The 25,325-nt window shown below is 45.5% G+C and overlaps 1 protein-coding gene and 1 long non-coding RNA gene across 2 annotated transcripts; one reads left to right on the top strand and one right to left on the bottom strand.

The window, feature by feature from the left end:
* Positions 1–276: 276 nt before the first annotated feature.
* Positions 277–4,828, bottom strand: DMRTA1 (DMRT like family A1). The gene is made up of 2 exons (XM_083482296.1): positions 3,838–4,828; positions 277–2,560 (listed from the first exon to the last, which is right to left on the bottom strand). Exons 1-2 carry the CDS (start codon positions 4,433–4,435, stop codon positions 1,749–1,751), a joined length of 1,410 nt encoding a protein of 469 aa, XP_083338422.1. The 5' UTR covers positions 4,436–4,828; the 3' UTR covers positions 277–1,748.
* Positions 4,829–21,113: 16,285 nt separating this feature from the next.
* On the top strand, positions 21,114–24,631 carry LOC310696177. Its single transcript, XR_014520461.1, has 3 exons — positions 21,114–21,201; positions 23,629–23,654; positions 24,555–24,631. It is a non-coding gene; the product is annotated as an uncharacterized lncRNA (long non-coding RNA).
* The last annotated feature ends 694 nt before the right edge of the window (positions 24,632–25,325 follow it).

Raw genomic sequence — 25,325 nt, 5'->3', positions numbered from 1 at the left:
GCTCCAGAGAAGCGGACACGGAGCAATGGATCCAAACTACAAGAAAGAAGATTCCACCTAAACATTAGGAAGAACTTCCTGACAGTAAAAGCTGTTCGACAGTGGAATTTGCTGCCAAGGAGTGTGGTGGAGTCTCCTACTTTGGAGGTCTTTAAGCAGAGGCTTGACAACCATATGTCAGGAGTGCTCTGATGGTGTTTCCTGCTTGGCAGGGGGTTGGACTCGATGGCCCTTGTGGTCTCTTCCAACTCTATGATTCTATGATTCTATGAAAGATGAGGCTCATTCACACAATGCTAAACCTAAATTGAGCATTACATCCAAACCAGGCCATTCTTGTATTTTTTTCATGCCTGGGAACCAAAACCCACATCATAAAAGAGTGCTTATGCACCCAATTCCTGATCACTTTTGATAGAACAGTTTATTATGCCCGGTATCCAACTGCTCTCAATATCATACATTTAAGATCCTTTTTTTTTTGAATCAAGTGTCTGTATTTGGGGGGAAATATTCCAATTTAAAAACACTGAACACATCAAATATCTAGGGAAAGGACAACAGGGAGTCCAACAGCGAATATGCATTGGATTTCTTCCACGTTTCAACTTCAATCTTCACTCACAACCTCTTAAATGTCACTTTATTTATTTTTTTCTTCCCCAAAAGTATAAACATGAAAAATATGTATACAAAAGCTCATCTTTAAAATCAGTGCTGATTTTAAATTATCTCTTAACAGCTGGTATTCTGGATTTTTCTCAGCTTTCAATCTGTTTTATGTCAAAATAAGGAATCCCATTAAATCCTGCTTAAAAAATAATAATAATAAAGCATTAGAAACTACTGATTAGCTAGAGGGGTAACGGTGTTAGTCTGTTGCAGCAAAAAAGACTAAAGGGACTTTGCTAGTTTAAGTTGCCACAAGATTCTTTGTTCTTCTTTGCTTATTTGCTCTTCATTAGCAGAAGGCACTTCTTGGAACTTGGGCTTGTATCCAGAGCAGCACTAAATAACCATCAAATAGGACAAGGATTTCCATTTCTGCAACAGGACTTTCTTCCTTTCTGTTCCCCCTGTGCCATCCCCAAATCTGCTCTGGAGGGTTGCGGGGAAACCCAGAATAGATTTAAACGGTGTGCTGAGAAGGAGGAGAAGGTGCGGGGGAGTCCCATTGCACAAGTGAAAACCTTGTAAAAAGGTAAAGGTAAAGGACCCCGGATGGTTAAGTCCAGTCAAAGGCAACTATGGGGTTACGGCACTCATCTCGCTTTCAGGCCAAAGGAGCCGGTGTTTGTCCACAGATAGCTTTCCAGGTCATGTGGCCAGCATGACTAAACTGCTTCTGGCGCAACGGAACACTGTGACGGAAACCAGAGCGCACGGAAACAGTGTTTACCTTCCTGCCGGAGCGGTACCTATTTATCTACTTGCACTGGTGTGCTTTCAAACTGCTATGTAGGCAGGAGCTGGGATAGAGCAACAGGAGCTCACCCCGTTGTGCGGATTCGAACTGCCAACCTTCTGATCGGCAAGCCCAAGAGGCTCGGTGGTTTAGACAACAGCGCCACCCGCATCCCTTGAAAACCTTGTGCCGATGTGGCAGCTACTTGAGAGCTGCAGTGGATACAAGCCACAAGGTCCAAAAGCAATGACAACCCAACTTAAATAAGTACTACCCAAAAATAATAATCAAGATTTGATGCATACACTATTTGTGTTCTTCATTGAGTCTAGTGTAGATCTTGCTACTGACAACTGTCTTTATTGGGGAAGTAAGATGCACCTTTGATCATTCCTGAAAAGGAATAGTCGATTGCTGGGTGGAAAGGCAAGGCAGGAAACAGTCCTGTCCTAAGGTAGGATGGCATCATTCCAGGTAAGGCTCTCCCAGGTGGGGAATATGCCACTCTCAAAGGTCCAATTCCCAGTCTAGGGCTTAGACCATAAAGATTCGCCTCGTTCCCAAAGGAAGCTGGACTGCTTTGTAGAGGAGAAAAGGCTGATTTATTGCCAAGTGCCCTGACATCGATTCCTAGGAGGCTAAAATCGGAGGCTCGCTGGAGGACGCTGCATCCTGGCAATGGTGAGGTTGCAAGTTCTTGCTTCTGTTCATTCACATTCAGTATCTGCTCTATAGCTTGGACTATGTCTCCTCTGCAGAACTGCAGGACTCTCTCTAATCTGCTTTGCTTGTGATCTGGAAAGACCTTGGTAAGGATATCAAGCGGGTCTCTGCGTCTTGAAGTGCTAGAAGCTGGAGGAGGAGGAGGAGAAGGGATGCTGGAAGTGGAAGCAACAAAGTCCTTGAGACGCTCGCTTTCATTCCCCGATTCCATGTCTGATGAAGACAAAGATGCTGAACTATCGGTGCCTTTTAACGAGTCATCGGCACCTGAAGGACAAATGGTCATCTCTTTACCTGAAATCTGTGGACCAGAAGAGTTCTCCTTATGGTCTCCAGTAGCTTCAGGGGAAGACTTCAAGGAAGGTATCTGCAAGTAGGCTGCAGAGCTTCTTGGTTCACTGTAGTGAAAGCCGTACTTCTGAATCTTCTCTTCTGCAAAAGAAAATTAGACATGGAATCAAATACTCGTGAGCTTATAAGGCACATCCAATATCCATGTCTCCCTCCTTCTCTGTCACCCCCCCTTCTGTATTCACAGCTGTGCACCATATAGAGCAGGCATGTCCAAAGCCCGTCTCAGGGGCCTAATCCAGCAGTTTATCTCCTGGGGTAAAATCCGAAAAAGAACTCAAATCCTTAAAAAAGGTCAACAACTTGAGCATGTTCCTTTGAAAAAAGTTTGGGCACCCCCGATACAGAGGAATTAAAGTGACCACACGTCTTTCTCTTTTTTACTGGCATTATATATGCAATGCAATCCCTTTGGAAATTCTATTCATGAGTTAACATACTTAAGAATTAAGCTAATAGCACTAGGAGCACAGCCATGCTTACACATGTTGGATTTTCTACACAACTACCATTTATTGGCCCAGCACTGTATCCATTTATTCTGCACATATGGCAAGACACCCAAGCAGGGCTTCCCACGCATACAAGTGCAGCCATGCAACCTGTGCTCTTACTGCAGCTGGAAGTATAAACAGGAAAACGTGAAATACCCACTGAGATCTACACAGGTAACGACTCGTGGTTTTGCCAGTTTTAAAAAACTAAACCAAGGATGAGAATCCGCCTTGCAAATAATAAAAATTATTAATACCAGCCCCCATTGCCTGCAAATGAAGACAACAGCATTCCCACTTTATTTTTATGTAGTTTCTACTAGAGAAATTCCTGGTGGTTTGCACCTTTAGTCACTACGATTTCCTGTGTGAGGGACAGTCTGCAGTAGGGTTTGTAAAAAAAAAAAAAAAAGCGCTCAACAATTTTGGGGTCCGGATTTTTACTTCTTGAAATATGGCAACCCTATGGATCCAACCTACTTGGCCTAAACAATGTTCAGCTGAATGTCAGTAATTTACATCACTGATAGAGAATAGTAACTTCTGGCACTATGTCATAATGAACATCCTGTACTATGCATTGTTTTCGGTAATACTGCATACTGTGCAAGGTATTATGGCTTTCCTAATGATAAGCTTTAGGAATCCAATTTCAATATATGATGCTATGTATTTGGGAGTGTCATGGGAACACCGTAGATGCATTATTATTGAGGCATTTCGTTCTGAATCTGCTAGACTGAGCCAGAGGATGATGACAGGTTGGTGCCCTGCCTCCCCCTCCCACATTAATCCTGCCCCCCGCCCAGCATCAATCCCTGTCCCCACCCGACCCGTCGCCGTCCATCACCCCCGCAGTCGCACCTCTTCGTCCGCGCGGAACCTCCGGGCAGTGGCCGTGGCGCACGGGCTCCCCTCCTGCGCTCGCGCTCCCCGGTCCGTCTGCGCTCCGTCGAAGGGCAACGGCCGTCGGCAGCGGCGGCGTCTGGCTCCCGGCGCGGGCCTCGCTCTCCTCGTGCGCCTGCTGCCTCCGCAGCGCCACCTGCGCGGCCATGACCCGCTGCCGCTCGGCGATGAGCGCGCACTTGGCGCACGCACAGTCCCGCCAGCGGCAGAAGCGCTTGTGGCCCTTGAGCGCCGACACCACGCCGTGGTTGCGGCAGCGCGCGCACTTGGGCGTGCGAGGGTAGCCGCCGCCGCGCTCCAGCCCCGACGCCCGCGAGAAGGAGCGGCAGCCGCCGCCGCTGTCCCCCGACGGCGACGGGCCGGCGCTGGCAGCGGCGGCAGCAGCAGCCGCCACGGCAGCTGCCGCCGCGCGCACGAAGAGGCTCGGCGGGCGGAGGAAAGAAGGCGGCATGGGCACCCCCGACGGCACGGGCAGCGCCGGAGAAGAAGGGGGCGCCCTGGGCGACGAGGCAGACAGCGCCGGCTGAGGCAGCAGGGGGGAGTTGCCAGTCGCCATGGAACAGGCGAGACGCGCGTCCTTGCGCGCCAGGCGCACGTCGGAGACTGGAGGGACCCGACGGCCAGAGTCGAAACCTCTCCTGTGCCCGTCGTGCGGGGTCTACACCGTGTGGGCGTGGTCTTCTAGTTGCCACGCCCATTGGCGCGCGGGGAAATTCCCCCGAGGGGGGAGAGAGAGAGAGAGAGACGCCCTCGACGGGCGGAGGAGCGGATTGAAAGGCAAAGGAAGCCTTTCGCAGAAATGACTAGGAATCAGGATTTTTGTTGGGGATGGGAAGGTCTTCCGTTAGGGATGGGGGCAGAACCTCAGTTTGCTATGTATTTTTATTGATTTTGGGGGGCAGCTGCCGCTCCCTGCCTCCCCCCTTGGCTACGCCCATGCTATGAATGTTTCTCCAGCTTGTAGACCAGAGCTTTCCAAATTGTGTGCCGCCCACGACCTTGTGTGTCGGCTGCAGTGTGTAGGTGTGTTGTGCAAACGCTGCTCGCCAGAGGGGGATGGGGGACACTGAGTGCCAGACTGCGGGGGGGGGGGTGGCACTTACCCTGGGGCCTGCAGCATACCCGAGCCACACGTCTCTCCTGGGAGTGATGCTGTGGCTGAGGCACCTGCCCGAAAGGACAGTGTACTGCTTGCATCTGCCCACCGCCTCCCTCTCAGGATACCACCCTACAGCTTGCCCTGTCCCGGCTTGCTGGGACGCAGGTGGCACGGTGGTCTAAACCAATGAGCCTCTTGGGCTTGCCAGTCAGAAGGTCAGTGGTTTGAATCCCCACAATGGGGTGAGCTCCTGTTGCTCTGTCCCAGCTCCTGCCAACCTAGCAGTTCAAAAGCACACCAGTGCAAGTAGATAAATAGGTACTGCTGTGACAGCAAGGTAAACAGTGTTTCCGTGCGTTCTGGTTTCCATCATGGTGACCTGTTGCACCAGAAGCAGTTTAGTCTTGCTGGTCACATGACTCAGAAAGCTGTCTGTGGACAAACGCCAGCTCCCTCGGCCTGAAAGAGAGATGAGCACAGCAACCCCTTAGTTGCCTTTGACTGGACTTAACCATCCAGGGGTCCTTTACCTTTTTTTACCTTTGCCCCAGCTTGCCCTGCCCCCAGCCGCCTGGGTGCCCAAGCTACTAAATACGCCGCTGCTCCCCGCACTCCTCCTGGGGTAGGAAAGGGGTTAGCTTGACCTCCAGTTTCCAATTAAAACTGAATTACTGTGTCACGAAATGATGCATGTCTAAAAGGTGTGTCACCACCATGAAAAGTTTGGAAAGCTCTATTGAACACTTTCTGAGGTTCTCCGTTTATCTTGGGCTTATCCCTTGTCCAGTGCTGAATGAGTACCTGTGATTTGCGGGCGCACACACAGCACTTCGTTGGACATGCCCCACCTCCCGTTATTACTCTCCTCAGCCCCAGGGCAGTAGAGCCAAATGGTCAGGGCTGATGTGTTGAAAAGCAAGCAAAGCTCTTCCCTGAAATCACTACTAATGTTTCTTGAAACTATAGACCAGTGGTTCTCAAACTTTTTTGGGCCAATTCCCCATTGGTTCCATAAAGTGGTCACACTATTAAAACAAACATTATTCAGAATAGCGGTTTGCAGGACCCGGTGAGGAAGGCGGCAACAATAAAATCCAAAGCAGTAGCAATTAATTGCACATTTATTCAAAACTCATCTATTTAATTCAATGTAATGAGTGAACTTGATCCAAGTCTGTGAAGCTGACTTTAGTCCGTTAAAAAAAACTATTGCTATAATAATAAATGTTAATCTTTAAGAAAAGAACTCTATGCATATCTACTCAGAAGCATGTCTTACTTCAGTGGGACGTTCTCCACGAAGGGCCACCACAAATGTTGGCTTTGCTGCAACAAGCTGGACAGCTTCCCTTTGAAAATGCAGGCTGGTTACTGCGAAAAGATCCTGGATGTGTGAGTTGGCTGTTGTGTTAATTCAAAGTTGTGTTAATTGAGGACAGAGATCTTAGTGAAGAAGAAGAAAATCAGCAGGCCTTGCAAATCTGAAGCCAGCCAACTTCTGTTATTTTGGAAGGCTTCCGTAAGTGAAATCACTGGAGAACAACTTTGGAATTTGGCTTCCTTTCGTGCTCCTTGTTAAGCATCCGTGAGCTGTTCCACATCTGCTGTGGAAAACAGAGTGTCCCTGTCGCTTTGTCTTCAGGAATTGGCCAGTATTCCTTCTGCGGGAGACGCTTAGGGTGTCTTCATTAGCTGTTTTTTTTCCCCCTTTCCAATTAAAGGATCTGCTTGATTGGGAAAGCGGTTAGCCTTTCATAAGGAGGGCTTTGATGAAAAGGCAAAGCCACTTGCTCCATAGTTACCTGATGGGACACATCTTTTGGTTTCATGTCCCCCTTTTAACTTGTTCTTTTGTGAGTATAAGATCGTTTTCAAGAGCGGGTTGCCAGACCTCTGGCAGATTTATTGTACATGATGAATGACGGCAGTTTTTTTGATGAATGACTTCAAAGTCAAGGGTTGGGTTATAGCACCAAGCAAAGCATTTTAGAAAGCTAAATAAAGCAAAGCTTGTACATCTAAATCGTATAGTATAGCTGCATGTGGCAGGAAATGGGCAATTTTAATATTTTTCATAATTAATATCCTTAAATCTAGGTGGTTCCTGAAATAAGTTTCTTTAAAATCTATAAGCATGGGTGAGTAAATAACATTATCCAAGATGTTGCACGTCTCTTTAAAGAGCTTGGTCATTTCAACATGTTAAGTCCTAAATTTGTAATCTCAGAGCCAAAATAGATGGTACACAAAATGCACCCCATGTCTCCCATTTATGTTGTTGTTAAATAACATCCCTGGGCTCCTATCAGGATTGGGATCATAACACTGAGAGGGGGTTCACCATTTCACCCTGGGGACAGTCCCAACAAAAATCTCATCCCTTCCTTGCAATAGTGGCAGATAGAAATGTGGGGGGATTTTTCTATGAACCATTAAAAGAAAGAGTTAGTCCATCGCAATGAAAAGAGATTTCCCTTTTCCTGCCTCTTTCACAGGACACATCCGATTTTCTTTAGAAAGTCTGTTTCATCTGTTTGGTGGATTTGGGATTGAGCTTAATTTGATCAATGCATAGGCTACCCACATAAGGTAAAGGTAAAGGGACCCCTGACCATTAGGTCCAGTCGTGACTGACTCTGGGGTTGCGGCGCTCATCTCGCTTTATTGGCCGAGGGAGCCGGCGTTTGTCCGCAGACAGCTTCCGGGTCATGTGGCCAGCATGACTAAGCCGCTTCTGGCGAACCAGAGCAGCGCACGGAAACATCATTTACCTCCCCGCCGGAGCGGTACCTATTTATCTACTTGCACTTTGACGTGCTTTCGAACTGCTAGGTGGGCAGGAGCAGGGACCGAGCAATGGGAGCTCACCCCGTTGCAGGGATTTGAACCGCGACCTTCTGATTGGCAAGTCCTAGGCTCTGTGGTTTAACCCACAGCGCCACCCGCGTCCCACATACAGGTGCATGATTATTTTAAACACCACATGATGGGGTCGAACAACATGGTAAAGGCCATTTTGCCATCCTTGTGAGTAGCACCCCTTGTGAGCTTTGCATGCAGAAGGTCCCAAATTGAACCCCTGGCTTCTCCAGGTAGGGCTGGACCAGTCAGAGTGGACTATAATGTGCTAGAAATTCCAGTGGCCTGACTCTTACATGAAGCATTGATCTTGATGACGATGGCAGTTTGATTCTTCACTTTCAACTTCTTAAGAGCAATACCTAAAACTCTCACTGAACTTTCTTCTGCAGTCCTCTCTGCTTATCTGATGGAGATCAAAAAGTGTTGCTTCCTTGTTGCGTTGAAATAGGCTACAGAATAATCACTTTAAGGCCATTGTCACTGTTTCTGCTCCGTAACATTTTAGTTCTGGCATGATTCCATCCCAGGTTCTCACAACGTGACAGATCAACAGGCAACATAAAAGCACACCTTGAGTAAACATCAGCTTTATTTCCAGTGACTGCTCCATCCACTCTCAGCTTCTTTGTAACTTTTCACTCAAGCGCTCAGAGATGTCTGATGGGAGAGCTTGCAGGACCAGAAAGGGAACTTGACACATTCCTCTTACTTTCTCAGAAGACCACCTTGGATGTTTGCACACCAATCTCAAAACATCATCGGCAGTTGAGTGCTGGTGGTTTAGCTTTCTTCAAACATCCAATATATACTTACAAGACAGATTCCCCTGTCTGATGGCTGAAGGGAAATGGGTTGAAAAAAGGGCATTTCTTGCTTAAAGGCAGATTAAGAAAAGGGGAAAAAGAATGGAGTTACAAAGTTCAGATTCAGAAGCATGTCCTAGTTTTTATTACCACTACCTTCAATATTTAGGCTACAGCCCTAAACACACTTTCATGAAAATTAGTTTCCATTATCTCAGAGGAGGCATATCAGAGAGAGAGAGAGAGAGAGAGAGAGAGAGAGAGAGAGAGAGTTTTATACCAGTCTACCACACCCCAAATGGGACACGGGTGGCACTGTGGGCTAAACCACAGAGCCTAGGACTTGCCAATCAGAAGGTCGGTGGTTCGAATCCCCGCAACGGGGTGAGCTCCCATTGCTCAGTCCCTGCTCCTGCCAATCTAGCAGTTTGAAAGCACGTCAAAGTGCAAGTAGATAAATAGGTATCGCTCTGGTGGGAAGGTAAACAGTGTTTCCGTGCACAGCTCTGGCTCGCCAGAAGCAGCTTAGTCATGCTGGCCACATGACCCAGAAGCTGTACGCCGGCTCCCTTGGCCAATAAAGCAAGATGAGCGCTGCAACCCCAGAGTCGGTCACAACTGGACCTAATGGTCAGGGGTCCCTTTACCTTTACCACACCCCAAAGCAGACTCCTGGGAACTGTCATTTGTGTCTATTAGTTGTAGTAGTAGTAGTAGTAGTAGTAGTAGCAGTAGTATTATACTGCTCCCGCAGTTTGGTCAAACTCATGCTGGTAGCTTCGAGAACACTGTCCAACCATCTCATCCTCTGTTGTCCCCTTCTCCTTGTGCCCTCCATCTTTCCCAACATCAGGGTCTTTTCCAGGGAGTCTTCTCTTCTCATGAGGTGGCCAAAGTCTTGGAGCCTCAGCTTCCAGTGAGCACTCAGGGCTGATTTCCTTAAGAATGGATTGGTTTGATCTTCTTGCAGGCCATGGGACTCTCAGGAGTCTCCTCCAGCACCATTATTCAAAAGCATCAATTCATTGGTGATCAGCCTTCTTTATGGTCCAGCTCTCACTTCATACATCACCACTGGGAAAACCATAGTTTGGGTGTAATCTTCGACGCCTCCCTTTCCATGGAGGCGCAGATTGCAGCTATAACAAAGGCGGCATTTTTCCATCTCCGCCAAGCTAAGCAGTTGGCTCCTTACCTCTCTCGCCCTGACCTGGCCACTGTGATCCACGCGACGGTCACCTCCAGATTGGATTATTGTAACTCGCTCTACGTGGGGCTGCCCTTGAGACTGACCCAGAAACTCCAGCGGGTGCAGAATGCCGCGGCGAGACTCCTTATGGGGTCTTCGCTGCGAGATCACATTCATCCGGTGCTACACCAGCTGCACTGGCTCCCGGTGGAGTACAGGATCAGATTTAAGGTGCTGGTTTTAACCTTTAAAGCCCTATACGGCCTAGGACCCTCGTACCTACGGGACCGCCTCTCCTGGTATGCCCCACAGAGAAACTTACGGTCTTCAAATAAAAACATCTTGAAGGTCCCAGGCCACAGAGAAGTTAGGCTGGCCTCAACTAGAGCCAGGGCTTTTTCGGCTGTGGCTCCGATCTGGTGGAACACTCTGTCACAAGAGACCAGGGCCCTGCGGGACTTGACATCTTTCCGCAGGGCCTGCAAGACAGAGTTGTTCCGCCAGGCCTTTGGCCAGGGCACAGCCTGACTCCCTCCCTCGGCAATCTTCGCGGAGCTCTGGCCCAATGGTTGCCAGTGGCCTGAATTAATTAATTTTACAATGAATGATTTTAGAGTGTTGTTTATGTTATACTTTTATACTGTTTTATTGTTGTTAGCCGCCCTGAGCCCGGCTTCGGCTGGGGAGGGCGGGATATAAATAAAATTTATTATTATTATTATTATTATAGCTTTAACTATACAAGCCTTTGTTGGCAAGGTGATGTCTCTGTTTTTTTAAGATGCTGTCTAGGTTTGTCATTGCTTTTCTCCCAAGAAGCAGGCGTCTTTTAATGATAGTGCCTTGCAAGTCCTTTGGAAGAGGCACAAATCACCACTTGGTACAGAAGAACATGAAAGCTGGCAGTAGATTTGCCCTTTTAAAAACAAAAAACAAAAACACCCTCTATACAACTTTGTATGTGTGTACAGTGAAATATAGACTGTGGTTGATATAAACACCTCTGCAACAGAGGCGTCAAGCTCAGATGAGCTGGAGGACCACATTCCTCACTCACAACATATTTTTTTTTGGCATTTAAAGTATGCAAGTTCCACCTGAGTGAATCGCCGTCACAGCTCCGAAACAGATAGCTCCAGCCTGTTTAATCACTCCACACAACTCCAGTCTATTTTGGGTGCAGTATCTTAATAGCATGGCTATTCATTATTTTCCTCTTGTGAGGAAGCAAGATCTGATCACTGAGGTTACTGGAGGACCCCTCCTGACTTGTTGATGGTGCAGGAGAACTGGAGCTGTTTGCTTTGAAGTCACCCTGAGCAGGAAAGAGAAGCTGCTAGGAGCAGACTTTTATCCCCTGTTATATCAGGCAGCTAATCTCCCCTAACAGTTGACAAGCAGGAGAGATTAGCTGAGTGGGCTAGTTAGAGGAAAAAACAGATCGAAAGCTAAGAGAGGCTCAGCTGCCTCTCTTTTTTATCAAGACAAACCTCTCCAGTTTTCTTCTATGGTTGGGAGAAAGCTTTCTGATTTCTTGAGAGTCATGATGTGTGTATTCATTCCCAGCTTGGTCTACACATGCAACAAAATAGGATGGTAGAATGGATTGCAGACTTCAGGAAGGAAATTGGTTTTGAATCTTCCCATGGATTTTTGTTTTGTTGTTGCTGTTTAGTCGTTTAGTCGTGTCCGGCTCTTCATGACCCCATGGACCAGAGCACACCAGGCACTTCTGTCTTCCACTGCCTCCCGCAGTTTGGTCAAACTCATGCTGGTAACTGCGAGATCACTGTCCAACCATCTCGTCCTCTGTCGTCCCCTTCTCCTTGTGCCCTCCATCTTTCCCAAAATCTTTGTTGTTGTTAAGAGCCACCATATAAGCAGAAAACTAGCACGTCAAGGTGTGGGCCGGGTTGGAAACTTTTTTCCTGATCTGCTAGAGGCTGAGTAGGCTTATATTTTCACTAGCAGGAATGAATATTTTTTTTGAATGCATTCAGAATGCCACACTTACACATAGAAGATTGGAGTGTTACAGTGTCACCACTTTTTGCTGGTGTGAGGTTCAGAGCTCAGACAGAATTGGGGGGGGGATATGAGAGAGAGAGAGAGAGAGAGAGAGAGAGAGAGAGAGAGAGAGAGAGAGAAGACCTGCCAGTATAGGGTGGTATACAAATTTAATAAATAAAAATAAAGAGAGAAGGAGGATTTGAGTAAGGATTATAGTGCTTGAAGAGAGAGGTTTAACCCAACCCCTTATACTATTTTCCTAGGGACACAGGTGGCGCTGTGGTCTAAACTACTGAGCCTCTTGGGCTTGCTGATTGGATGGTTGGCGGTTCGAATCCCCACAACAGAGTGAGCTCCCGTTGCTTTGTCCCAGCTCCTGCCAACCTAGCAGTTCGAAAGCACTCCAATGCAAGTAGATAAATAGGTACCTCTGTGGCGGGAAGGTAAACGGCGTTTCCGTGCACTCTAGCACTTGTCACGGTCATCTGTGCACCAGAAGTGGTTTAGTCCTGCTGGCCACGACTTGGAAAGCTGTCTGTGGACCAACGCCGGCTCCCTCAGCCTGAAAGCGAGATGTGTGCCACAACCCCATAGTCACCTTTGACTGGACTTAAGAGTCCAGGGGTCCTTTACCTTTTACCTTTTACTATTTTCCTGATATTACCACCACATCCACCACTTCCCCTGAAGCTGCCATTTCCCCAATTAGGGAAAATGTCCATTTACCCACATAGAAGTTTGCAAACCAGTAGAAGGAAAAAGAAACTCATTATTGCAAAGCCACACCCTTAAACATCTTAACGTGAAAGTTGACGGGGCTGCAAGGAGGTGCACGCACAGGCTAGGACTTTCGGGTGCCTGCAATGAGGAGTTGAAAGCTCTTTTTAACCAAATTGGTAAGTGAAATCTTCGCCTGGGCATCAATATCAAGTCACAGGAGACACAAGAATGAGAGGCGCCGCTGCTGTTTGCTCACCTTTCAGAATAAGACGGGCCCCTTCCAGGCATCATCGCCTCAGTGCAACTGATGGGCGCATGACTGAAAGATGAGCCTGTTGAAGTTCAAATAGATGGAGCCTGATAAACACATCAGCACCAACATTTGCTACAACCTGGCCCATTCCGCAGGCAGCAGTAGCTGATTCCCTTGTGTTGTGAAGAATGAATTCTTTCCCAGTGATTCACCATACAGTATGTTAGTGGCATTTACATTACCAGGTTTTACATTAGCCCATTTAACACTTGCGCATTGAAGGTGCTGGTGTTGCTCACGGAGAGGAGGCGGTGTACATGGGTGGCACTGTGATCTAAACCACTGAGCCTCTTGGGCTTGCAGATCAGAAGGTTGGCGGTTCGAATCCACATGACAGGGAGAGCTCCTGTTGCTCTGTCCCAGCTCCTGCCAACCTAGCAGTTTGAAAGCACGCCAGCGCAAGTAGATAAATAGGTACCGCTGCGGTGGGAAGGTAAATGGTGTTTCTGTGCACTCTGGTTTCCATCATGGTGTTCTGTTGCACCAAAGTAGTTTAGTCATGCTGACCACATGACCTGGAAAGCTGACTGCGGACGAACACCGGCTCCCTCAGCCTTTGACTGGACTTAACAGTCCAGGAGTCCTTTACCTTTACCTCCTCACTTGATGATCCAACAAATGCTTATTTGACTCTGACTGAAAGTATTGGATTTCATCAGAGAAAAGCAAGCAGAGCTCTCCAGCGGCTCCTTCTCCTCCTTCTCCCCTCCAAAAAAACTGATTCTGAGGGTCAAGGGACTCTCTTGCACAGTGTGGAATGGTTTTCAGCAGACCAGTGCAGAATGGGAAAATTTGAAGAATTTGGTGAGCCTGCCTTGCGTTAGCAGAAGAGCCATTTTAGCCACATGACCTGGGAAGCTGAAGATATTAAAAATAAATTTCAAGAGCCGCAGAAAGAGGGGGAAGGAAGTCAAGTTTTGAAATGTCAAAATGACTGTAAAATTATGAAATGTATAAATTTGAAAAGTATATATTTTTTATTATTAAAAAAAGCAAAACAAAAAGTTGACAAAAGGATACCTTAAAAAAAAATATCAGAGAGGAAATGTCTAGTCTACACCTTTAGTGGGATTACTTTCCAAGTATCTGTTCCAGTTATTCTGAGCTAAATCTAAAGGATTTAGATTTAATAAAAACTTGACAAGCAAAGCAATCGCTTATTTTTAGCACTGCATTGCTGCAATCCACAACTGTTTTTGTGGGACTGGTATGATATGGGGTATTATTTGAAATTATTATCTATATCAAATTGTGTGTGTGTGTCTGTGTGTTTGTTTCAATTCAAGCAATGTATTTTTCTCCTCATTTTTATGTTAATTAAATTTCGCTCTCCCATAATCCCTGCCTCCCTTCCCCACACTTTCTCTGGGCAGCTTTCTCTCCCCCAAACCCTGCTGGGCCCAAAGGGCTATAACAAACTAGGAAGGCTTCACACCTGCCCAGAAACCCCAGGAGAAAAACAACCTACACACTTGGGCCTGACCTATGAGTAGCAGGGGTCAGCTGGTGAGAATGCGGCTAATTTTTAAACGAAGCCTAATGACAGGGCAAGGCAGCCTGCTGATGAGAAAAAAACCTCCCCGAGCTTTCGATAATGTGAACAATCCCCTAAGCTGAGAACCCAACAAAGTCATCGCTTCCTACTTTTGACACTGACTGAATACGACAAAGGTCACTGGGGGGGATGGGGGCAAGGATGAAAGAAGCGGCCTTAAAAAACGGTGTCGCTGATGACAGGCTGAAAAGATACCCCTTTGTCCACCATATCAACTCAATGACAACCAATTAGTTAGACTAAACCTGCTGGATCTTGCAGATGTAAGTAGGATCTAGGCTTCTCTCATTCACCACTGGCTTTCCATGAAGATCCCTTCTCTGCCAAATCCCCCTTTGGTTCACTGATTATACGGTACCCAAGTCGAAGGAGTTACAGGTACCGATATGCCAAAGGAGCAGAAAGTACTTTTTATGTGGGGAACAACAGCCCAGAGCTGGGAAAAAAGACAAAGTCCCTACCAGAGAAGAATGGCAAACCAAGCTGGTGGACTATGCTGAGACGGCAAAGCTGACTGGAAAACTCAGAAACCAAGAGGGTGAAAACTTCATAAAAGAATGGGGAAAATTCATAAGTTACCTTGAGGTTTACTAGCTTCATTTACGCACTGAATGTATATAGCCACCCCCCCAGGATAGGGGGGGAATTCAAATGAGTTTGCATTTAAGGCAGAGGGCCTTCTTGGTAGTGGCACCCATCCTGTGGAAAGCCCTCCCATCAGATGTCAAGGAAATAAACAGCTATCTGACTTTTAGAAGACATCTGAAGGCAACCCTGTTTAGGGAAGTTTTAAATGTTTGATGTTTTACCTTGTTTTTAATATTCTGTTGGGAGTCGCCAAGATGATAGGTTTTCATGAGGGCTTTTTAAAAAAAAATGCAAACTGATGTGGAAACATGGAGAATTGAATTTAGGGCTTATCCTCACTTACCTTTCCTCTTCACTTTCCGGGTGTGGCCTGCGCTTTAAAGCTCTGTTTCTGAGTGTTCCTGGAGCTTTCCCGAAAAAACCTAACTCTTTACTGCTAAACTGGAGCAAACAGCCATCCGTGGTAAACCCAAATTGCCGTCCTTTGTGCTTCAGCTTTAAAGAGCTGCTTTGTGTGGGGCGAAAAGAGAAAAGAAGAAAAGAAACGTTCAGACACAGAGCTTTAAAGTATGGATCTGGGCCTGGAAAGGGCAGGGCAAAAGATAAGTGAGGATAAGCCCTTTTAGATTAGAATAATGAGCAATGCGGGAAAACCAAGTTTGAGAGAAAGACCCAACCCTAGCCTCATCCTCTTAGTTCATGGATCTCATGCAATAAACTCTTGGCGAAGGGTCATAAATAAAACATACTGACCTTTAAGACCAAAATCCAACGTTTTTAACCTGAATTAAGATATCTCTGCAGTGCTGAGTCTTCATTTATGAGCACAGAAGGAGTAAAAGTTAAGCGCTGTTGTTGTGCGAGTGGAGCAACCATGTAAGGCAAAGAAATGTTTTCTCTTTTTAAGTGCCATCTTGTGTGGGTTTGTGGGTGTGAGCAAATATACTCTTAACCTGAAAAGGGTTTTGCAGGGCTTTCAGATTTGTGCTACTTGTTAAAACATCAACTAGCGCAACATGGAAAAAGAAAACAAATCTGTGATCGGCCAAGTTCTTAATAAGAAAAAAAAATCCAGGATAAAATTTAAATACCGCACTGAAGAGTTATTAGGAAATACGAGCAAGTCAAATGCTTTTCATTTAATAAGTAACCTGTTTGAAAATACCATTTCATTATAGTCTTTACAGCCAGCACTGAGAGACTGTAACAGTACTCCAACCAGACGAACAATGTTAGCAGAATTAAAATGCTAGAGTTACCCTTTTTTCCCTTATAGGTTATTAGTTGCTGGGAAGGTATCACATTTTGTATTCATTGCTGGAACAATGTGGAACCATGACAAAACCCTTCTGAGCATACAAAGACAAGCATTTCTTGGCAGCGAGGTTTGCTTGCCTTTGCCCCCAGCTAAGCCAAAGGTTTTTATGTAGAGATACAAGCATAAAAACAAATCTCTGAGTATATCTTGGCAGCCTCACCTCATTCCTGGGGCAAATACAGCAGACATCTGCAAGCCAGGAAACAAGGAACAGCAGCTCCTTACAAGAGAGGATTCTACAAGGAGGAGGAAGAGACTTCAGTCCAGGCCGCTTGGGAATTTCTAAGACACAAGTCCACAAAATTATCACATTTGGATGTTTCATCTAAGAAGGCTCATGGTAATTTGGAGATGAGCAATGGTTAAAGTACTTGTCCATGAAATCATTGGATGTGGCCCCATTGCATTTAAATCATCTTATCAGGCACAGCGTCAGGGCCTTAGTAGCATGTCTGCTGGTCTGACATCTTTTGTACACTGCTCATGTGTTCATTTCTTTGCTGATAAATTCACTCTGTGGCCTAAACCACTGAGCCTCTTGGGCTTGCCGATCGGAAGGTCGATGGTTCAAATCCGCTCTGTGGTGGTGAGCTCCCATTGCTCTGTCCCAGCTCCTGCCAACCTAGCAGTTCGAAAGCATGCCAATGCAAGTAGATAAATAGGTATCGCTTTGGAGGGAAGGAAAACAGCGTTTCCATGCGCTGTGGTTTCCATCATGGTGTCCCGTTGCACCAGAAGTGGTGTAGTCCTGCTGGCCACATGACCAGAAAGCTGTCTGCAGACAAACGCCGGCTCCCTCGGCCTGAAAGCGAGATGAGTGCAGCAACCCCATAGTTGCTTTTGACTGGACTTAACCATCCAGGGGTTCTTCACCTTTACCTTATGGGTACCAGGCCCATAGCAGAACTGTCAGAAGTACCTGCCTGTCACAGTTGCTCACTTTGTTTCAGCCCATGGTTTCTCCCAAAGGTCGTAGCAATGATGGTGAGGAATGGGAAGGCTACAGCCTGTGTTCTACATCTTTGTAGCATCTGAAGGTCCAGGAAATTAGCTATTCTGGATGGGTTTGCCTTTAGAGGAAGGTAAGGTAGAGACCCATCTGGGTTTGGGGTTTTGTTTTAATTTATCAACTGCCCCTGTCCATTAAGAAAGACAAACTCTATTCAGCTAAGGAGTTATAGGACTCTATTCTATTTTATGATATATGTGTGTGTGTGTGTGTGTGTGTGTGTGTGTGTGTGTGTGTGTGTAGGTAAAGGTAAAGGGACCCCTGACCATTAGGTCCAGTCATGGCCGACTCTGAGGTTGCAGCACTCACCTCACTTTACTGGCCGAGGGAGCCAGCGTACAGCTTCCAGGTCATGTGGCCAGCATGACTAAGCTGCTTCTAGCAAACCAGAGCAGTGCACGGAAACGCCGTTTACCTTCCCTCCAGAGTGGTACCTGTTTATCTACTTGCACTTCGAACTCTGTGCTTTAGAACTCTGACTTCCATCAGTCCCAGTCACAATGGGAGTTGTAGTCCAACAATTTCTGGGAGGAGTCACAGGTTTCCCACTCCTGCTAAGATTGAACTGTGGGATCTGGCAGCAGGGCCCAGGTGCCACACACTCTAGGTCATGAGGGCAGCTCACATAATTCCCTCCAGACCATTTGGAGGCACTAAGTTAAAAGAAAAGAAAAGAAAAGTACTATATATGAGCCTTGGCAGGACAGAAGATACCATGTGTGGCCCTAAGAGCATGTCCTGTGAACAGACACTCTGCTGTCTGTTTTAAGGGATCTTCTGGAAAGGATTGCATCAGGATGAGAATTGAAATCCCAGTTATGCTGGTTCACACCATCCCATATCATTTATTACGAATCCAAAATCTTTTCGAGGGAGAATCCAATAGCTGGACACCCAAAACAATGTTTATTTTATTTAATAAAGTAAAACCGAGATTCTGTTGCCTCAAAAAAAATGGACTAAAATGGAAATTTGTCTGGATGACATCTACCCAGCCATTCTGTGATGTGTGTGTTTTCTTTTTTGGGGGAAAAAAAACCCCTGAATAATCCTCTCCAATATGGCACACTCAGGATCCCTTATAACAGATGATTAGTCATGCTGAAATTGAAGGGAATATTCATGGAATTTATTCCATATCATGTTTTCCTGCATACATTTTATAGTTCGTGGGTAAAATCACAAAAAACACATTCACTTACTTCACAGCTGCTTTGATTAATGCGCTTGATGATCTATGGCTGTAAGTAGCTGTTCCCTCTTTTCAATAAATATACATTTCCCTGAGCAGTGTAAATAACTTTGGCATTTTTTTCGCATGAGATTTTTAATAACACACTGTGCAGGCACGATGACAAAATCTTTTAACAGCATTACACTTTTGGTTAATTTGTAACATTATGAAAACGCTTCTCAAAGAAGGGAGTCTGCTTGAAGAAAAACTCCCTTTCTATATTTGTTCAGTGCTAATCCACAGAAAAATCCACTGACAGAAGCCAGACAAAAGACAAATTACATGGCTGTTGAGTAGTTTATTTTTCCAGATGGTCAACCTTCCACTATAGTTCACGGCTGAATAAAAGTCTAACAAACACAGTTGAAAACAGGCCCTTGCCATGTCATCCAAGTCAATTTAATAAATAGGGGGAAAAGCACAACCTGTGCTTCTTCTAAGCAAATTATCTGCAAGTTTGAAAAGCACTCCTGAATTGTACTGGAGTCGAATCACACCAGCAGGACAGCATATTTGGTCTGTTCTTAACAAAACCAACTTGTAAAAACTTCTATCCATTTCACTTGTTCCTGTGATTTGATTGCCTTATTTGCTGGCTCATGAAATATACGCTGGTTTTGTTTGCATAAAAAATAAATGTCATGTTGCTCCTGATTCTTGTCTGGGTTCTTCTCATTGCCTATTTTGAAACGTTTTAAATTCAAATGAGCTTTCATTTTTTTATTGCATGGTTTAGTAGGGTTCTGGAAAGGCTACGAATATGTCGGTCCTTTCGGTGTCCAAACCAAGTGAGGGTTCTCCCTATTAGATTTCCTTTTTTTTCCTTTTGGTGCAGTGAGCATTAACCATTATGAAAATCAAACAAAAAACACATTTCTGTATTGAGAGCAATTCCCAAATTATTATTTTTTGTACATTGAGGTGCATACTTAAATAAATGTAAGAAGGTAAAGGTAAAGGATAGTTAAGTCCAGTCAAAGGTGACTAAGGGGTTGCGGCTCTCATCTCGCTTCAGGCCAAGGGAGCCAGCGTTTGTCCTAACCCTAACCCTAACCCAGCGTTTGTCCACAGACAGCTTTCCGGGTCATGTGGCCAGCAGGAGTAAACCACTTCTGGCACAATGGGACACTGTGACGAATGCCAGAGCCCATGGAATTGCCATTTTTGCGTATATATTTTTCTAGCTCCACATAACCTCAACTGGGACACCGATCCCTACATATTGATGTATTGTATTTAAATGAAATAAAGCTATTTTTGAATATTGGTCATATTGATATCAGGGACGTGGGTGGCGCTGTGGGTTAAACTACAGAGCCTAGGACTTGCCGATCAGAAGGTCGGTGGTTCGAATCCCCACGACGGGGTTTGTTAATAATAATAATAATAATAAATTTTATTTATATCCCGCCCTCCCCAGCCGGGCTCAGGGCGGCTAACAACAATCAAAATAGTCCAACATTCTAAAACATTCATTATAAAATTAATTAAATCAATTTAAAATCAAATTAATGGCAACCATCAAGCAAAATTTTGTGCAGATTGCCAGAGGAGGGGGTCAGGCTGCGCCCTGACAAAAGGCCTGGTGGAACAGCTCTGTCTTGCAGGCCCTGCGGAAGGATGTCAGGTCCTGCAGGGCCCTAGTCTCTTGTGACAGAGTGTTCCACCAGATTGGAGCCGCGGCCGAGAAAGCCCTGGCTCTAGTTGAGGCCAACCTAACCTCTCTGTGGCCTGGGATCTTTAGGGTGTTTTTATTTGCAGACCGTAAATTTCTCTGTGGGACATACCAGGAGAGGCGGTCCCGTAGGTACGAGGGTCCTAGGCCGTATAGGGCTTTAAAGGTTAAAACCAGCACCTTAAACCTGATCCTGTACTCCACCGGGAGCCAGTGCAGCTGGTATAGTACCGGATGGATATGATCTCGCATAAGGACCCCATAAGGAGTCTCGCCGCGGCATTCTGCACCCGCTGGAGTTTCTGGGTCAGTCTCAAGGGCAGCCCCACGTAGAGCGAGTTACAATAATCCAGTCTGGAGGTGACCGTCGCATGGATCACAGTGGCTAGGTCAGGGCGAGAGAGATAAGGAGCCAACTGCTTAGCCTGGCGGAGATGAAAAAATGCCGCCTTTGTTATAGCTGTATAGTTTCCTTGTGCTGTTCTGGTTCACCAGAAGAGGCTAAGTCATGCCGGCCACATGACCCAGAAGCTGTACGCCAGCTCCCTCGGCCAATAAAGCGAGATGAGCACCGCAACCCCAGAGTCAGCCACGACTGGACCAAATGGTCAGGGGTCCCTTTACCTTTACCATATTGATATCATTGTCTAACAAAAAAAACAACAACAACCCAAACATGTAGAGACAGGCTGTTCTCATATTCCAGGGATGTCCAACAGGTTGATCATGATCTACTGGTAGAACTCCAGGAGGTTTTGGTAGATCACGGTCGAGCACTGGGTCTTTTTCCTTAGCGTTGGTAAAATCGAATCCGGCCCCACCCTCCATTGTTGCATGATCTCCAGAATGGAAGATAGACCTTACTCAATGAGGATGGTTTTTTCCCTGGCACTGTGTTGATGAACCCCTAAAAAAGGGGGAGTAGATCACTGCGAGTTTTTAATTCTGTAAGTAGGTGACAGTCTCTTGGGAGTTGGCCACCCCTGCCATATTTGAAAGGATCAATCACAGAAATAGAGACACAACATGCAGGCTGATAACTATTAAATCATATGTAATAGAATAATGATATCATTCAAAAGATAGAAATAAATCTATTGGAGTTCATATATACAATGGAACAGACTAGTGGTGCAGAACGTCAAGCCATGTGTTCTACATTCTGATATGACAGTGAGCACTGATCCATAGCATGAATCTTACTTACATATTTTGTGAAAAAAATTGGCTGATGAAGACTATAGGTAAAGGTAAAGGGACCCCTGACCATTAGGTCCAGTCGTGACCTACTCTGGGGTTGCAGCACTCATCTCGCTTTATTGGCCGAGGGATTCGGCGTACAGCTTCTGGGTCATGTGGCCGGCATGACTTAGCCTCTTCTGGTGAACCAGAACAGCACACGGAAATGCCGTTTACCTTCCCGCCGGAGTGGTACCTATTTATCTACTTGCACTTTGACGTGCTTTCGAACTGCTAGGTTGGCAGGAGCAGGGCCCGAGCAACAGGAGCTCACCCTGTCGCAGGGATTTGAACCGCCGACCTTCTGATCGGCAAGTCCTAGGCTCTGTGGTTTAACCCACAGCGCCATCTGCGTCCTTGATGAAGACTATAAAGGTTAAAATTTAACAATTCAAAACATTCCAAAAATTATTGTTGTTGTTGTATATAATTTTTATTAGTTTTCCATTTGATAATATACATTCATATCATTGTTATCCCCTTTACCTCCATGGCTCTTTAGAGCCCCCCCAACTTACTTCCCTCCCGCCTCGAGGCTTTCAAAATCAACCTTTATATCATTGCATTTTATACATTTTCCAATTCTAATTTCACTGATTATGAAAAGAAATTAAAATTTAAGCTAGAATAAAAAGGGAGAAAGTTTCTCATGACAAGTCTTCAGACAACCCTGCTAGTGTTGTTAATAAAACTTTCCAAAAATTAAAATCAACAATAAGCTAAAAACAGATGAACGCACACACCAACAATCTAAATATATGAGTGGGCTTGTCTAAACAAAAATGCTTTTAGCAGGTGCCAAAGAGAATGCAGTGAATCTCAAACCACAGGGTGTAGGCAAACTCTCTTAAATCTCCATATACGTTTAGATTTAAGCAAAGAAATGTTTGCTGAAAAAGATTGAAGCAAAATAGTCACAGCATGAAAGAACAAGACGCATGAAACCTAGTATTCTAAATACACTGCCTTCTGATCCAAGTTTGTTATCCTAGTCATTAGAAGAATCATAGATGGTAATTGACAAACCTAGACAGCATCTTAAAAAGCAGAGACATCACCTTGCCAACAAAGGCTCGTATAGTTAATGCTATGGTTTTCCCAATAGTGATGTATGGATGTGAGAGCTGGACCATAAAGAAGGCTGATCGCCGAAGAATTGATGCTTTTGAATTATGGTGCTGGAGGAGACTCTTGAGAGTCCCATGGACTGCAAGAAGATCAAACCTATCCATTCTTAAGGAAATCAGCCCTGAGTGCTCACTGGAAGGACAGATCGTGAAGCTGAGGCTCCAATACTTTGGCCACCTCATGAGAAGAGAAGACTCCCTGGAAAAGACCCTGATGTTGGGAAAGATGGAGGGCACAAGGAGAAGGGGACGATAGAGGACAAGATGGTTGGACAGTGTTCTCGAAGGTACCAGCATGAGTTTGACCAAACTGTGGGAGGCAGTGGAAGACAGGAGTGCCTGGCGTGCTCTGGCCCATGGGGTCACGAAGAGTCGGACACGACTAAACGACTAAACAACAAAAGATGGTAATTATCCATCTAGAATTAAAACCTTATCTTCCACCTCCACTGAATATCAAGCTACCAACAGGATAACTATGAGGAGTGTTTTACAGAGATTGTTTCTTGCTATGTAGGGCCCCTCCTGGCTTTTAAGTGAAAATAAGTTTTCCCCCTCCCTTCGTCCATTTGTACACACACCTCATTTACACAAGTCTTCCGTTCACTTTAATGGCGCTCAACTCTACTCTTCCTGCATTTCCCCTTTTCCCCTAAGCAGCTGTGGACCATAGTTACCCAAGAGTAGTTATTGATCATTCCGGGGGGAAACGTCTCAGAAAATATCAATGCAGGATTTCCAGGCAGGAAAACAACAGTCGACAACATGTCTGCAATTACTATCTGGTTCATGTTTGGTACCTGACACATGTTGGCAGCCTTGGAAGTGATCAGAGAAAGAAAGAAGTCTTGCAACAAATAGCTTGCAGTCTAACAAGGGAAACTCAGCAAGCATTTCAAAATGTAGACTTCGCAATCAATGGGCAGCAATAAATGCATGTAGCTGATGGAACTGGGGTGTTTCCAGATCACCTGTTTGTTGAGCATTCATCCTGATTTCTTTTTCCAGGGAGATTTGATGATGTTGGCTACATAGTGAGTATTAATTTGGATTTGTTTCTGAGCAGCTTAGTTGATGATGCATCAAAAGCTCTATGCGGGCCTGCCCTTGAAGCTGTCCCAGAAACTCCAGCGGGTGCAGAATGCTGCAGCGAGGCTCCTCACGGGGTCTCTGCCATGGGAGCGTATCCAGTGCTTTTCCAGCTGCACTGGCTCCCGGTGGAGTACAGGGTCAGATTTAAGGTGCTGGTTTTGACCTTTAAAGCCCTTCACGGCCTAGGACCCTCGTACCTATGGGACCGCCTCTCCCGGTATGCCCCACGGGGAGCCTCAAGGTCCATAAATAGCAACACCCTAGTGGTCCCGGGCCCTAAGGAAGTTGGATTAGCTTAAACCAGAGCCAGGGCCTTTTCAACACTGGCTCCGGCCTGGTGGAACGCTCTGCCTCATGAGACCAGGGCCCTGCATGATCTGATTTCTTTCCGCAGGGCCTGTAAGACAGAGTTGTTCTGCCTGGCCTTTGGCTTGGAGCCAATTTGATTCCGTCCCCCTCTTTCTTTTTTCTTTTTCCTTTCTCCTCCTGTGATGAGGCTGCATTTTAATATTTTAATGTTGTATTTTAATCTTGCTTTTAAGTTGTATTCATTCAACTTGTTTTTATTGTTGCTTGTTAGCCGCCCTGAGCCTGGCCTTGGCTGGGGAGGGCGGGGTATAAAAATTATTATTATTATTATTATTATTAGAAGCGTTCTACACTTCGCAGTTCATTTTCCTGTCACTTTCCTTACTGCATAATGTCCAATATTGGGAGCAATTGTTGTGCAAGTTCTGCCTATCAGCTGTCACCCCACAACATGGATCTCCTGATATGTGATTGAACCCCACACGGAAAAGGTGACACTTCATCACAGTTGCATTCAGCATGTTTTGTTTTAGGAATTCAAGCCATCTGACGTGATTCTTTTACAAAATGATCTGCGGCACTGAAAGGAGCTAAAGTTACAGTACAGCAGCCACACACTGAAATTTCAGATTGCAATCTTCGTTGTTGTAAATAAATCACCCACATTGATTCATGAGCTCAGTGAGTCTTATTTCATTTCAGGTCTTAACAGGACTTCTGCCTGATGTATAAAAGACACCGTGAGTCACTTTTCCTATTCTCCATCACATTTCCTTAAAACTTTAAAGTCATTTCTCCTGGGACCTGAGTAACAGTAATTTTACTGACCACAGTGATGTTTGTTCAAAATCAAGATAATCCTTTGTTATCCTTCTATCCATTCGTTTCATTTGCTTTCATTTTGCCCTGTGGGTTTTTGCAGAAGGTGCTGGACAAATGCAGTTTATGTCATATTCTTTAGTCATTCTTAAATATGGCATTTCAGTTTCACACTGCAGGGACAGCTTATCAGGTTAAACCCATGGGCCATAACAAACTCTGAAAGGCACCTGACATAAGATTACAATTTCAGAAATAGTGCGATTCAGTTTTGCAACAGGACATGAAAACACATTGCAATGGATGGGTTGTTCTTGTCAGCGATTCATGTGTGCAATCTGCTATTGAATGTCAAGGCTCCACTTCTGTTCACCAGAATGTGATTATAGCACAATGTATGGTCCAACTATGGAACACAATGATTACATGATTCAGTCATGGCCACCAGCTACCAAGTGTATATTTTGATTTTGTGTGTGTGCACT

The sequence above is a fragment of the Podarcis liolepis genome (genome assembly GCF_965112155.1).
Source record: "Podarcis liolepis genome assembly, chromosome: 17".
Taxonomy (NCBI): Eukaryota; Metazoa; Chordata; class Lepidosauria; order Squamata; family Lacertidae; genus Podarcis; species Podarcis liolepis.
Note: the sequence above shows the minus strand (reverse complement) of the source record. Positions and strands in the feature narration are given on the sequence as shown.

Bases quoted from the DNA above. Each gene is read 5' to 3' on its own strand.
- DMRTA1 (XM_083482296.1), bottom strand. From the start codon at position 4,435: ATGGCGACTGGCAACTCCCCCCTGCTGCCTCAGCCGGCGCTGTCTGCC. The intron at 2,561-3,837 runs GTGCGACTGCGG...TTTCTTTTGCAG, and splicing joins GGTTCCGCGCGGACGAAGAG to AAGAGAAGATTCAGAAGTAC.